The sequence below is a fragment of the Erigeron canadensis genome, chromosome 9, assembly GCF_010389155.1.
Source record: "Erigeron canadensis isolate Cc75 chromosome 9, C_canadensis_v1, whole genome shotgun sequence".
NCBI lineage: Eukaryota > Viridiplantae > Streptophyta > Magnoliopsida > Asterales > Asteraceae > Erigeron > Erigeron canadensis.
The window spans coordinates 32,288,269-32,304,673 of NC_057769.1; the positions used below are offsets into that span (position 1 = coordinate 32,288,269).

A 16,405-nucleotide genomic window follows, 5' to 3' on the forward strand; every position below is an offset into this window, starting at 1 on the left:
ATTTTTTGAAAAACCACAGGGACAGATTTTGCATTTAACCCTAAATTGTAAAAAACAGACAACCAACTTATGAAAAAAAAACAAAGAATTACTTTTATCGTACGTAAACATTAAAAGACAAGATTAAGCCAATGATGTCTATTAAAATAATTCTCATAATTCTTGACAAGTATATAATTCTTGACAAACTAGGAGGTCCATGCCGCCCGCTCGGCGACATCGGTTGGTTTTAGTGTACAGTGTTTTGTATTCGGGTGGCTGTTCTTGACGCGTACAAAAGTTTCTTAAGAAACGGGAATGATTTCTAGAACTGTGGCGTTGCGTGTGAATGTCTTCCCCTATAATTTTTTAGGACTTGGGCTAAGGACGCATGGCTCACATATATAATGTTAAATCATTAAAATCAATGAACGTTTATATATATAGGGTGAGTTTTTTGGAGAGCTCATAAATAAAAACGAACTCAAAAACTATTATGGACTACACATTCTTTCTCTCTCTTCAATTAAATAATAAAATTCACCAAAATCATTCAAAATGTTTTATCTCGCAAACCGTAAATCGTTAGACGAAACAAAAAACATGGGTAGTCTTAAAATTTCATCCCCTTTCATTATAGATTCAATTCGATATACTTTTGACAACTTTTTGATTTTCGTTTTCTTTTCGGTAATTACACATAACTTACACATGTGTAGGTTGAACAAAAAATATGATTCGGAGCGGGCTTCGCCTTTAAGGATATTCATAAACCAAAGCTGGTGGGGGTGATAGGTCATTAAAGGTGATAAGTCATAGTGTGAAAGGTCATAGAGGATGATAGATCATAGAGGGTGACCGGTGATGGGTGATCTACCTAACGGGGCTCCGCCTTTAGCCGCTATGGCTCCGCCATGGACTGACGGGCTCTGCCGTTAACTTTCATTGTTGTGTACATATGTTTGTTTACTAATTTACATGTGAAAACAATGATTCTACACATGTGTAGGTACACAAGTACAAGAGGAAAAAAACAAAAATTAAAAAGTCGTCAAAAGTATATCGAATTGGATCTCTAATGAAAGAGGACAAAATTTTAAGACTACCCATGTTTTTTGTTTCGTCTAACAATTTACAGTTTGTGAGATAAAACATTTTGAATGATTTGGGTGAATTTTATTATTTAATTGAAGAGAGAGAAAGAGAGAAATGTGTGATTCAGAATGATTATTAAGTTCTTTTTTATTTGTAGGTTTCTTAGATGGCTACCCGCGCAATGCAGCGGCGATGACGGCAACGGATAGTGATGGTAGCTGTGGTGGTAACGATGTGATTATTAATCTAAACTAATTGATGTAAATATTAGTGTAGTTATATTATTGTTAAGGGATGTATCTTTTGTAAATACTTTTATTAAAAGTATTATAGAGATATTAGGTGGAAATATTTAAATTAATGAATAAAGGAGATAGATAGTTTGGATAAATATGGTTGGAAAATATTTTAGGGATATATTGGGTAGATTTAGTGTGTGACTTAGAAATGTGTTAAAAATTAAGGGTATTTTGGATATTTTAAAGGTAAAGAGTTGAAAAGAGAGGAGGATAATTTATTTTATAATAGAGTATAGCTATAGATATAGATATATTATAGTAAGAATCATAAGTACAAAATAAGTTGTTTGGTTACGCTATGCATAAACTTAGTAACATCCTATGCAAGTTAAAGGGCTAATATAGGTGAACTCAACCTCACAGTCTATTATGTCATGTACTAAAATGACTAATCTCATCCTCCAATCGTCATTGTCGCAGACTAACCCACCCATATTGCCGTATATGATGTGCAATAAATCTTACTTTGCTTGTTAAGTGCCGACTAAGTTGTATAATTACTTAGGATCTTACGCGTATTCTCATGTCGAATGGATATTAAAGAGGGTTGATATATTTCCTTGGTTTGGTACAAACATATCTTTGGATTTCGTAACATTTTCCCATTTGTATTATTGATTCCAAAAACTGCTGATCTTTGAACCTTGTACAGTTGCTTTTATTCCAGCGCCATGAAAAGTATTCATAGAGTACGTTACATACAAACTAAAACGATAAGAATGAAATATGTATTGCAATTATAAAATGATTTGTAAGATCGAGGCCTTTAGTTTTGAAAGATACTTGCAATATTTGGATTATCTATGACGCTTCAAGTGAATAATTCTACAACAAAATGACATTTCGTTTTCATTCAAAACCCGTTTAAAGTGTTATTAGGACTCCAAAATACTAACCAAAATCTCAAAAAGTAGATCGAGATCGTATGCTCATTCCTTGACTCTCTTAGTCTCTTAAGAGTCAAATGTGCCAGTTCAACCTTAAGGTTTACTAACACATTACACACTAATCGGCGAAACGATCACTGATATATACGTCATTTTATCACAGAACTTGTTGAATGCAGGCTACAACCAGAAACTTGATTCAATAGTTGACTCTGTCAAGAGTCGAACGGGCCAATTCAACCTTAATATATGTACTGCTAACATATGTAAAACATTGATAAGCAACGCTCTCTCTAATATAAAAGTCATTTTATCACATTCCTTGTTTTATTTTGTATCATACCAATATTCATCAGAACCACAACCAGCCAACCTGGGAACTCTATCCTTAGATTGGGTAGTTAACTTTCTAAAATTTATCTGCGCAAGGGGATGGATATTACCTGCAACGACTGTTGAATTTCATTACAACGACTGTAGAATCCACTATGATTACTGGTTCCTCTGCTCTTTCTTTTAAAAAAGAAATTAAAGTTAATCATATGTGGAGGAATACTTATCAAAAGCTTTAAAACTAACAAATATCAACATGTACACACTATAATGAATCTATTTTGGCAATCATGTTCCAAAGAGTTACTTGGACTTCCTCTTATCGGTGTCATCCCCGAATATTTAGTATTGTAGGCTATTAATAATGAAACGTTTTATGTCATTATGTGTCTTCATGACTGCTGTCTAAAATAATGTGCTATGTCTAGAAAATCATCAATAAGACCCAAACTCAGGTTTATCATCAATAAAACCCAAACTCCAAACCAATTGTTCTAACTATTACTTTGCTAAATATTTTGTACGATAATTACAATATTAAAGTATGTAATATCACATTATTATTACTCAACAAACTAATTAGGCAATGTAATATTCTTTCCAGCTATATAAGTAGATTATTGGAAGAATTTTTGAGAGTTTTGAGTTTCATCCAAAGCATGTATGCATAGTTTGAACTTCGCCTATTATCTATACTTCTATACTTCTATACTATTATATAAAAATTATACCCCATGTTGAAAAGTTAACGTTTTTGGGACATGCGAAAATACCATCTTACCCTTAATGAATTAAATTACACATTCATTTTCATTATTTTTAAAAAAAAAATAATTCACTTACTCTTTTAAATCAAATATCTTTATATCAAATACCTACCCCACTTAACACATCTGTCGCCGCCGCGATCGATGTCACCACATCATTGTTACTGTCATCGCCGTCGCATTGCGCGAGTACCATGCTCGTCTAATTAAATATTATTAGTGATGTGTTGAATGTTAACTAATAATTACTAACATGATGTGTTTTAAGAAAAACAAATGAAAAACATAACGCATGACCTAAATAAAAGCTAACAATTAAATGCAATTTAATATATGATAAATTTCAATAAAATTGTCATCAATACTATCTTAAAGATTCAATATCGACTTTTGTATCTATGTATGTATCTATATATAACAAAAAATAATGGTGTCACTTTACATGGTACTCATCAAAATGACAAAGCCTATAGTTTTAAATGTATTTGTCATTTTTCTCTTGCTCACAGGTAACTTACTATTCTATCATATTTCTAACTAAATTTTTACAAGTATATTTTTATCTTACGAACTTAAATGCATCAACACACCACAATATAATACATACATACGTACACACATACATATTAAAGCAACAATATATAGTACGTTGTGATAGTATGTATAGTAATTTGCGTGTTGTACTAATTTATTTCCACAAAAAGGTACATCCGCATAGATTATCGACCTAATCTAAATATATTTGTTAACAAATTACAATTTGTAGGTATGGAGTTGTACACAGCTGAAGAAATTTGTGATGAAGATGTAAAGTTTCCACTATGCGAACACGATCGTTGTCACTATTACTGCACAAATTTCAGACGTAGGGTCACTGGCTGGTGTAAAACTAATGCCATTTGCACTTGTTATTTTATTTGTCCTAAAACACAAGATATATATACATAAAAATATAATAGATAAATGTATTAGTGATTACGATCCTGTTTTTCACTCCTAATTTTCGGTTTATCATCAATAATTTATGTTATAAAGAGTTAATTCCATTTTTGATTTCTATCATGATCCATGTACGACACTCCTAACTTATAGTTTGATCGCTATGAAGAACCGCCGCTACATGACCACCACAATCTTCATTTTTGTGTGTTAGTGTTATGAGATTTAGAAAAAGTGGATGAATTTAATAGATATTAATAAGACATTAAGCCGGGTAATGAAAAGGAAAATAGAATAGAGAGAAATAAAATTAGGATTTTCGATGTTGATGGAAAGTGAAAAGATGGATGGGTTGTTATTCTTGTAAATGTATATAGAGTTGTTGTACTTTTACCATGGATTTTAGGGAGTGAGTTTTGATATAATATTAACAATTAAAAAATGGGGGATGAAAAAAAATGACTTTTGAGAGTCGGACCTCGCTCAAAAACCATTAGGTCAAAACCCCTCGTCATTCTACTTATATAGTTTTACGAGTAACTTTTAAGCTACCATTTGTTGTAGTCATCTCATGTCATGGATGATAATTTAAGTTATCTTTTACTTATTTCTTGTTTTCTTTAGTTTTTTACGGAATTTTAGACCCGTGTCCAACACTAGATACGAGGCTTATGATATTATTTTTTTTGTTTGAAACGTAAATTTTATTCAAAAGTCGCCAACTCACACAATAGTGCAGTGGCCAACATGTACAAGTATACAATTACATATGTACATTGAAAGAAGTCCAGTCAGCCCAACTGATCGACTAAAAGCAAGATCTATTCCTAAACCACAAGTAGTTCGTGGTTATGATATTATCAATATTAGATCTTTATACATTTAAGTCATAAAAGCTTATAATTTTGAAGATATATGGTTTCAAGTGTTATACTTTGCAAGTTGTAGTACAATAATCACAGGTTTGTCACTGTCATTATTAGCTAAGACATATTGACGGAATTGTTTGTCGTTGTCATTTCACAAGGCACATGCTACAATATCTATTAAGAAGAAACCCTCAACTAAACCGTCTGAAGGCACGACATTTAATTGAGATAAAACATTGTCTCCTCTGCAGAACTTAAACCTGCTTCACTGAAGGACTTTATTTGTAAATTTCTTGAAAATGTCTTTCTCATGTCTCGAACTCGAGACCTCCAGCATATAAAGCTGATGCTCAACCATACAAGTATTTGAATCTTTTTATAATTTTAACTAAAAATTTATAAGTTAAAAAAAGTTAAATAAGTTAAATGGAAAAATATAAATTTTAAAAGTAAAAACTAACAAACATTTAAATTGTAGTGGTATAATATTGGTCATTTCTCGTTTTGTAACTTTCAACTAATTCAAACAAAAGATGTATAATTTCTATGAAGTATATTATAGATAACGTGACAATTATTTGCATAACTCGTATGTTAACTTTTCATTAATGTTTTCATCTACTAACACGAGCTTGTTACATATGCAATGCGGCAGCAGAGATGGGGAAGATGGTCTCAACTCCAATTAACGAAATATGTAATTTTCTATTAAAAAAAAAAAATGACAAAAAACTATGCTTAGAATACAACGCATAGCAAAACAGAGCTGTAATCTAATGTATCCAAACACCACATAATCACACATTCACATATCCATTTCCATCCTTCAAAAAAAACATACAATCCAAACAAACCCCCAACTTTTTACAAAAACCCAAAACCACATCCGACATCACTCCGGCCCATATCCGGCAATGGCGATTCCGGTGACATCATCAATCTTACTCACAATCCTAATAACTATCTCAACGACGTCGTATTTAGTCGAATCAAGTACTAACAACAATCACGTGTACTCTCCGTGCACCGATACGACAGTAGAGAGATCTGACGGATTCACTTTCGGAATCGCTTTTTCATCCAGAGCTTCGTTTTTCTTCAACAGCTCTGTTCAGCTGTCTCCTTGCGATAGACGTCTGAATCTGAATTCAAACTCTCAGTTATCGGTTTTTCGACCTAAAGTCGATGAGATCTCTTTGCTTACGGTTAATAATACTAACTTCCAGCCGGTAATTTTCATTCACTTTTTTGTTTCTGTATATATATATATATATATCTTCATTATTCATTATATATATAATAATCTTGTGTTCTACTTATTAGAAGATGAAAACTATTTTGGCATAGTGGCGGATCAGAAAACAATTTGTGTGTGTATATTATATATATATATTTCATTATATGTGTGTATGATTTGACTTTCTATTAGAACTATATGATGTATTTTTGTGCTTTTTTTTCCTGTTATTTTTGCAAAAGTCAAGCCATCAAATAATACATACACACATTGATTTAGGAAGTTACGGCGAATGTTTGTTGTGTCCGAAGTTGTCATGCAATATGATTTTTTTATTTAATTGCTACTCGTTGAAGCTGTTTTCGTTAGCAAATAGTCATTAGGTTTGTTTTACTTGAATTAGGTTAACTCTAGACCAATTGTTCTCGTGATCTCGTTTTAAGTAGGCTCATATAGCTCAATAGCCGATGTCTTCAAAATAACCACATGACGTATTAAACAATCAAACATGCTGAGGCAGGCTAATGTTCATATGACTTAGATTATAGTTGCGGCTTCTATTATGTTAGGTCGAATTATGTTTATAGTTATTGGAAAGTGCATACCCTGCTATGGAGATAATATCGTGGAAATGTATATATAAATGGCTCTGTTTTGGTTGGTCTTTATATGTAAGCGTTTGTAGTTATGCAGATGAATAGTAGATATAATAGAAACGTTTGTAGTTATGCAGACGATGATGTAGAATCGTCGTAACAAATGGATAAGTCATAAAAAGTGTTTGTTATTAATCTAAGGGTGAGGAGAAGTCATATAATAGAATAAAGGATGTGAATGTCATTAAGGTTTTTCTAGGAAATCTTAGGGGGCGTTTGGTTACGGAAAATACCCATTGTTTTCCATTTTTGTTTTCCAAGAAAACATGAAAAACAGAAAACGTGTTCTAATCATAGTTTTCTAAGAATGTTTTCCAAGAAAACAAAAAACAATGTCTTTCACTTTTCCATAGAAAACTTGAAAACATCTTTTTCTTGTTTTCCATTTCCATTTTCTATTTCATTCCTCCCCCTCCCCTTACATCTATAACATGTTTTCTAGTTTTCTGACTACAACGCGTTTTCAAAAATTTTATTCGTTTTCTAGAAAATAAAAGCCCCTTTCATTTTCTCGAAAATTAGAAATGAAAAACTTAAAAATATTTTGTGTAAACAAACGGACCCTTAATTTCTTGTATATCTGGATGGGAAGATGTGGCTTAAAATTCCGATGATGCTAGATGCACTTTGTTTGTAGACGAGCTTATAATGTATAACTCAGAATAAATGTCATTTTGCATGCAATCAGCAGTTGGTATTGTGTTAATCAATATGACAGATTGATAACTGCGGACATATCATAGTTGTCAAAAGCGATGGCGAACTCAAAGCGCAAAGACCCTAAATGGGGCGAAGGCGAGAGGCGCAATAAAAGCGCACGCCCGGGGAAAAAAAAGCGCACTAAAGTAAAAACCAAACCAAATGCCATTCAAATTAGCAAATTCCATCTAAATAACACAAAATGCATTAAGCCAAAAAAGTTCAAGACAAATTGTTAACAAAGAAAGTTCAAAGCCATTGACAAAACTTAATTAGAACCATGGACTATGCCTTGCCATCATTGTCAAATGTGTCGAGCTCTTCTTCCTCAGAATCATCAGTTAAGCTTACATAAGATGCAGGTCTTGATGATGAAGGGTTTTATGGAAAATAATATATAGACGTGATGATGAAGGGTTTTATGGAAAATAATATATACTTTTATAGACTTGATTAAATTAAACAATAGTAGTCTAATGCTATTAAATCGCTTCTTGGATAACCAAAGGGTTTTATGGAAAATAGTAGTTTGCCGCCTAAATTGTTGGTGGGCCTGGGCCTAGGTTTTCAAGCGGCAAAGTGTTGCCTCGCCATCACCTTGCGCCTAGGCGGCCTAGGCGCACGCCTTTAACAACACTAGGACATATATCAGTTTTCAACCATTGATTGTGGAATATAGTTAAATTCACAATTGTTATGCAACTTTGGAAATATAATTACAGATTTCAAAGTCAGCATCTGAGGGAATGTTTAGATACTTTATTTTAAGATAGTAAGAAGTATTTACTAGATAAGAACTAGTGTATGCCTCGCATCTTCATGTACATCAATTCTAGTTTTCTTTTTCTGCAATTGATTTTTTTTCTGAAGTGTGAGATTTTATGATGTTATCTATATGCATCTAATTGTCTTAAAAAAATCTCTTTTTTTTCCGAAGTTTCAACTTTATTGCATTAAATAGGCTAGCAAGGTGATATAAAAGGACAAACAAAGAAGTATATAGAAATATTACAAATTGAAACTAGATACTGAAATTGCTCCATTGTGTCCATCCAATAATTGGGTTTTTCTTTCTATTAGACAGCCATAGGAAACTGGTTGTTCTGATTTCCTTGAAGGCGAAGCGGATTGAAGGAGTTTTGTTGAAAATGTGCACTCGTTTCGTATCTAGCAAATGGTCCAGAACTTAGGCTAGAATGATATTTTAAGAAATTTGCTCTCTTTGGGATTTTCCAGGGATCTTTTGTGTAGCTCAAAAAGTTCTTTTGCTTGGGATGGTTTTGTTAATAGGAGTTTACACCATAGGATGGGATGGTTTCGTTAATAGTAGCAAATCTTATGTCGGTAACATATCAACGAAGCTGTACTCTAGGAATAGGTGTTGAGTTGTTTCGTTGAGTGTGTTACATAATGGACAATTGCCTGAAACTAAAGGTATTTTTGTTGTAGTAGCAAATCTGATGTTGGTAATCGATCCATCTCCAAGTGCCATCCCATTATTCACTTTTAAAAAGCAAGATTGTTCCATGGGAAGGTCCATTGGTTTGGCCCATAAGTAATAGAATGTAATTGGGCCTACATTGATATATCTGAGAAACATCCAGAGGAATCTGCATTCCATGTCCAGGAGTCGCATGTGTCTGATAGAGTAACGTCTTGGATCTATGATAGGAGCTCTAGAAACTGGTAGGGTTCAACTGGGGTTGAGGGGAGTCTCAACCAGTTCCATTCTCATTGCAAGACTCTTCCATTGCCAGTACATCGATCCTTAATGAGGCATCGTTTGTGTTTTTCCAGTTTGAAGAGTCCTGGGTAGGTTTTGCAAAACGACGAGTGTTCCTTAACTCCCTTCGAGAGATCAATGCAGAATCTGAGTGTCCCTTCAAAATTTATGTGTATATTCTAAAAATACCACACTAATGCTTTATAAATAAGGAAGTGGTTGACATGGCTGCTATGTCCTGTCATAATAAATTCTTCTGGAATCTGAAGCCTTATTTGATTAATGCATCAATCTTGATTTTAGGTGTTTACCTCTTCAATCTGGACATCGGGTAAAGCAGCATGACACTAATATTCTATCATCATTATTCTTTTAGAGATTCGAGGAAGTATTGTTGGTAAAAAACATGAGCATTGCAAACTTCTGTGAGTAAATGTTTGAATAAGTATCAGACTATCAGTTGTCCAAACTACCCTGCAACAAAAATAATTGAATGACCTGAATGTTATAGACACAAACATGCAAGTATGTTAATTCCAACATGACTATTAACTGAAAAGAAATTCTACCAATTAACGGGATATTCTATCTGGATAGTTAATGACCTAATTTTTATATTTTTTTGTTGCAATTTCATTAGATATATATATTTTTTGACAGGATTCTGTTGGTGGGTATATGGTTGCATTTGCTGGTAGAAAGTACGCTGCTAGGTCGATCCCTGCATTTGTTGCAAACAGTACATACATCGTTACCAGTTTCACTCTGGTATGATCATATTAATTTCCTCTCATAAACCCTAAATGAAATTGTGTCACATCATCAGACATGTTGGTACAAATAGGTAGAGATGGCAAACTGGGTGGGTTGGATAATGGGTAAAATTAGGTATTCGTTTCCAGGTCAGAATGGGTGCGGTAGGTTTGGCCCAAAATACGTTGCTTTCTGAAATTATTGAAGATTTTAGTTCTATAATAATAGTTTGCTCCTCTAGTATGACGACTGTTTTTTTTACCGGATGATGACAGTGTTTTAGTATCTAGTTTTTTAAAACCAAAATAGTTTAGGAGGTTTTATACATCAAAAGTTACTTTGGGTGGCTTTCGACTTGTTTAACTTGTTTCCCCTTTTAGTCTAGCTTTTCTGATTGCATCTGTTATTGGCTTGTTAGAGCTTGGTTGTACCCAAATCTACCCACAAGCATTTGGGTTGATATTGTCACCTCTATAAACATGCATCTCATTCTGAATTTCTTTTTTTTTTTTATAATTTCTGATGAGGTGTCACTGCATTAACCAAACATTTTTAATGAACATGAAATTTTATAACTTCCCATTACAGGTATTGGAGTTCCAAAAGGGCAGACTACAGAACTTGTACTGGAAAAGAGACGGTTGTTCATCATGTTCAGGGAAGAGCAACTTTGTGTGCCTCAATAATCAGGACTGCGCCATCAGGACTAGTTCATGCAAAAACAGAGGGGGAAATGTCGACTGTAGCATTGGAATACAACTCGCGTTTTCTGGAACTGATAAGCATGAATCTGTTTTCAACTCCTGGTACGAGGTCAAAAATCTCCGTCAATACTCGTTATTTGGTCTTTACAAAAATCTCAAGGATTCTCTTACTAGCCAATATAATAGTTTCTTTTAAGTTTTTATGTTACTGAATCACGGCATGGTAACTGTTTTTGTATTTGTTGTGTGAAATTTATCTTTGGAAATTTTTTATATTCTTGTAAATTATTGTACCCAAAGAGTTGATATGAACATTTGACATGTTTTGCAATCGTGTTAGCTCTTGAGCGAAATCAATGCCTATTAATGTCCAAAAGTATGAAGATCACCTATGAATCATGAAACAAGTAACATTGATTGCAACCTTGTAGAACTGAGTAACATCTTACCTCTTTATTGTTAAATAGTAGTCAACTATTTACGCCAACATTTTTGGTGCCCAATTCATATCTTGCTTCCAGAGTTTATGCCGATGACAAATGGTGATAGTTAAAACGTACTTGATCACTAAACTGGTCTATTTGATTAGTATTAATATAGAATTATTGACAAATAGATAGTAGAAAGCTAGAGGCTGTTATGTTCTTGATTTGTTGAGAAATATCAGTTTAAAATCAGTAAGACTGGTGGATAATGATGGATGGAAAATATTGTGGCAAAAGGATTCAACTACTCTGAAACCAAACCCTCACCAAGAACTAGTTTATAAATATGACAAGTTGAATGTGACCATGACCAACCTACAACTCTTTTCAAGTATAAAAAAAGGTTAGCTTTATCTTGGTGATAATTAACCTTTTAGCACGTTTAAATTTTTGGGTTCATATTGTCTATACATGACTAAATTCAACCTGAAAAGATTTACAATTTCTGTTACATACAAATTAAAACTCAAGAACACCACCAAGGCACCAATAGCCAATAGAAATAACACATCATTCGACACCGCAATTTAACCTCTGATACTTTACATGGTTTTTGACTATTTGAGTATTTGCATATCGGTTATTTTACATTACGACATAATATTGACATAAATATTTTGAATCTTAAGTACCTTGAAATTAATAGACAAAAAAAGAAGAAGAAGAAGAAATAATCATGTCAATGGCATCGTATATCCGAAGATAAAGATAAAAAGGAATATTGGGGATTTAATCGCAGGGATTTGTGCATGAACGTGAACATCACTTAATTGCTGTTACTATATTCATTTTTCATTATTCAAGCACCACGCCTCCTTTTTTACGCAATGTTTCTAATAGAAAATAAGACTAAAGAATTTACGGTTAGATTACTTAAATGTAGTAAAATCATTATTGTTATGGAGTCTATGTTACGTTTTTTGTGTGCGAAGTAAATTTTGAATTACACAATAAAAGGTATTTTATGTTTGCAGTTAACTAGTTATACCATTTAGATTAGTAAAGTCGAAAATTTGACTTAATAAAAAACATTTGACACGCATCAAACGTGAATGAAATATCCCCGTTATCTATATACATTATATTATATTACATTACATATCATTCGATGAGTTTGTGTATAAATTTAATAACTTAGATTTTACTATATATGTTGCAATAGAATGTGTAATTTCTTAAATGATTGATAATGTAAAATGTGTATAAATTAAAGGTGATATCTATCATACTAGCATATATACTTAAACCAAATTATTACACTTCTGGCCATATATTTGTATTAAACACCATTGAATATAGCAGTAAAAATCAATATTATAACTCTTAGCCATATTCAACATGCAGTATCTTTGTTAACTATACAATAATACAAACTTCACCATGTTATAAACAAATCACGTATTCTTGTTAACTACTAATTAGTTAGAAAAATGACACTTCATCCACTCCTTTTTTTAATATTTGATTTTTTCCATAGTTCGTAAACAAAAAATATATTCAATCTCACTTGCTTCCTGCACATACATCTCTATCACGAATACGCTAAAGTTGACCATTTGAATTAATATTTTATAAATATGTACACCCCACCTTATACCCACCCCCTTTACCCCTTCTTTACAACCCACATAAAAAATGGCCAACCAAAACCACACCTCACATTACAAATTCCCTTGAAGAAAACATGAATGCCACGGCTGCACCGGTGTCCAACTCCGGCGGCTTTCTTGGGTCACAAGATATCGGCGGGTTTGGCTACGGTATCGGTATCTCATTTGGTATAGTTTTGCTAATCATCACAATCACATTGGCTTCTTATTATTGTACTAGAAGTACACAACAATCATCACCTCAATCAAATATTCGGCGTTCCACGAATGTTGGCACAATTGGGTTACAACCCGACTCGGCCCATTATGTGATGGACATGGGTCTAGATGAGGCCACATTAATGAGTTACCCGGTTATGGCTTATTCGGATGTCAAGATCAAGAGAAAAGACTCGGGTTCTTCATGTTGTTCAATTTGTTTGGCTGATTATAAAGGTAAAGATTTGCTTAGACAACTTCCTGATTGTGGTCACCTTTTTCATGTAAAATGTGTTGATCCATGGTTAAGATTGAACCCGACATGTCCTAATTGTCGAACATCTCCCATTCCAACACCACTATCGACCCCATTGGCCGAAGTTGTCCCACTCACCATGAGACGGAATTGATTCACACCTGATCTGATCGAATCGTTCATGTTAATCTAACTAGCATTTATCGAGGCTAGTCAGATTAATACATTTGTACAGTATTTTCGTACAGGTAAAAACTATAGGTGTGCTCTTTAATTTTATATATGATTTTCGAAATTATTTTAGACTGTATATTTATTTTTTTGCATCTATTCAAATGTGTATTCTCAATCCAATATTGTAAATGTAACGAAAGAGCAATTCATGTACATAATTAAGATATGATCATTAATATATTTCATGTATCTGTATACGTGATCATTGTTATATGTTTTTTCCTGCTTTAATTGTTAGAATTATTATTTAATACAGTATATCATAACCATAAAAAAAAATTACCATAAAATTTGTCTTTCGATGGTCAAGAAAAGGGCTTTTTTGGAACTTTCTTCTTTATCCGAATTTTTTTTTGGGGGTAATTTACGAAAAAGCCCTTGAGTAAATGTGCAGTATTCCTAATCATTTGAGTCAACTAAAGAATATATCAAGTTCTTTGCTTTCCCCATGGAAAGAACCCAGTTTGCTTGCACACTGCTTCAATAGTTCAATTCTAGTTAAGAAAACCAAGTTATAATTAGAATAGACCATTTTTCAATTGAAAATCTTCATATTTTATAAAAATTTTAAACATACCAATATATATATTTATACTTTATAAATTATTATCCATAAGTTTTATCATGATTAAGTAATTAAAATATCATCTTACTTGTTTTACTGTAATATTTATCTTACAATATTCCGTCTCTAGTTGTTTAACAATGATCAAAACATAAATATACAAGTGCTTAATACATAAATGAAACAATGTGTATAAGAAAATGCCAAAACCTAATCAAAAGAATTAAGGTGATAGAGTCTTACTCGTTATCCAGAATTCGAATTTTTAGCATTTTCCATTTATTCGGTCACAAGATTGAATGGCCAATTCTCCTCCGGGGCGGGTGGTCATACCAGCCAACACTATGTAACATCAAAAGGGAGTATATTAAAGAGATTGAAATTGAATGGTAGTTTATGTAGTCTCTAATGTTACAATTCTATTAGCAAGTTACAATTAAGGCTATATACCAGTTGCAAACCGTTTTCGGTGTTGTATTTTACCGAACCGATCTATTGCCTATTGGCGGAAGCAAAACTAAAACCCGCAATAATGTCATTATTATACCACTAGATATTAGATTATTACCCACATAATACGCGGGAAACATGTTAAATTTTTATAATATTATAAGTTGACAAATATTTAACCATGTTAGAATTAAACCACTAAAAAACATGAGATTACATTAGTAGTCGTTTAGATTTCGGTTAACAGTGACCAGACAATTGAAAAATGGATAAATAATTTATTAGAGGTCTTGTTAAGTAAGGTTTTCCTTTCTTGGGATATCTTTCATTCATCCGGATATGTCTGCATTGTCATTGTACTTATGCTTTAACGTTTTGCTCGAATAATTTAGTTATACACTAAAATCACTAAGCAATTTAATTATCAATGTATATATCGTCTGTTGTGTTAATCTAAGTTAAAATTATGCATAATAACATTGCAATTTTTATACAATTATTTTTCTGATATATAATTGAGATAGCTTACTATAGACTCTATACTAGATTTTAGACCCGTGTCCAACACTGGACACGAGACTTACGACATTATTAAAAATAGATATTAATACATGTAACTCATAAAAGCTTATAAGTTCAAAGTTGAAGATATATGTAGATTTTATGTGTTTAATTCAAATGTCAAAAATGTTAAGCTAATAGAAAGAAAACTAATGTAAAAATTAATATTGGAAGCATATACCCTCATTCGGCAGTTGAAAAACTTTTTTATAGACGAAATTTATTGTAATGTCTTTTCTCTTCTCATCTTTGTCACATATTAACACCTTAGAGCCCTTTCTCGACTTAACTCGAGATACTGCGATGTACAATTATTCTTGTGTGAAAGCTGGACTTTGTAGATAGAAACCAATTTTAATAACACTGTAAAATAATTATTTTAGTTATCTGTTTTCTATTAATTAAATAAAGTTATGTAAAAAACTAAATGGTGACATTATCGAGAGTCAATTTGATGAAATCGAGCGATATAATTGGCTAATAATTCATAAGTTCAATTGTCTATATTAATATTAAAATATTACTATTATTCAATTACTATTAAGATCTTGATATATATATATATATATAATAGAACATATTATTGGATATATATTAGTTATTATTTTATTGGATAATATTAGATATTATTCTATCGGATATATATTAGATATTATTATTTATTTATTATATCGAAATTATTGGGTAAAAAATGTAAATTTGTGATGGAAAACAAAAAAGTGTAAATTAAAGTCAAAATTGAAAACAAAAGTCAACATTAAGAAATCGAGAGCTATGATTGGTCGATAAGTTATTAGAGCAACTGTGCTTTAGTATAATAAAAGATTTGTTTTTTAATTCTTTATTAAGAAGACCGGTTTGACATCCGGTCCGGTTTTCAAAATATTTTTATAATCAAATTTTATTCGTTATATGATAAAAAGCTTATACAAAAATATAATTTAATAAAAAATTATTAAATTAAAAAAGAAAATTTATTGTAAATAAATTTTAAAAAATTTTTAAAAATAAAACTGATATAAAATATAAAATTATTAGTTTTCACAATTATATCATTAAAAACATTAACTGTTAATGTCTACAAACATAAATATTTTAAATTTATT

At 31.9% G+C, this 16,405-nt stretch overlaps 2 protein-coding genes across 2 annotated transcripts; both read left to right on the plus strand.

Annotated features, from left to right (window-relative positions):
* The first annotated feature begins 5,957 nt into the window (after positions 1-5,957).
* LOC122581689 lies at positions 5,958-11,271 on the plus strand. The gene is made up of 3 exons (XM_043753941.1): positions 5,958-6,397; positions 10,144-10,251; positions 10,825-11,271. The coding sequence occupies exons 1-3, from the start codon at positions 6,083-6,085 to the stop codon at positions 11,134-11,136; spliced, it is 735 nt and encodes a 244-aa protein (XP_043609876.1). The 5' UTR covers positions 5,958-6,082; the 3' UTR covers positions 11,137-11,271.
* A 1,783-nt stretch (positions 11,272-13,054) lies between these two features.
* Positions 13,055-13,869, plus strand: LOC122583954 (RING-H2 finger protein ATL70). Its single transcript, XM_043756323.1, has one exon. It carries the CDS (start codon positions 13,110-13,112, stop codon positions 13,641-13,643), a length of 534 nt encoding a protein of 177 aa, XP_043612258.1. The 5' UTR covers positions 13,055-13,109; the 3' UTR covers positions 13,644-13,869.
* Positions 13,870-16,405: the final 2,536 nt, after the last annotated feature.

What these genes read in the sequence shown, in the direction of transcription:
- LOC122581689 (XM_043753941.1), top strand. Translation starts at nt 6,083, where the DNA reads ATGGCGATTCCGGTGACATCATCAATCTTACTCACAATCCTAATAACT. An exon ending in ATAATACTAACTTCCAGCCG is followed by an intron (nt 6,398 to 10,143) that starts GTAATTTTCATT and finishes ATTTTTTGACAG; the next exon opens with GATTCTGTTGGTGGGTATAT. An exon ending in TCGTTACCAGTTTCACTCTG is followed by an intron (nt 10,252 to 10,824) that starts GTATGATCATAT and finishes TTCCCATTACAG; the next exon opens with GTATTGGAGTTCCAAAAGGG.
- LOC122583954 (XM_043756323.1), top strand. Translation starts at nt 13,110, where the DNA reads ATGAATGCCACGGCTGCACCGGTGTCCAACTCCGGCGGCTTTCTTGGG.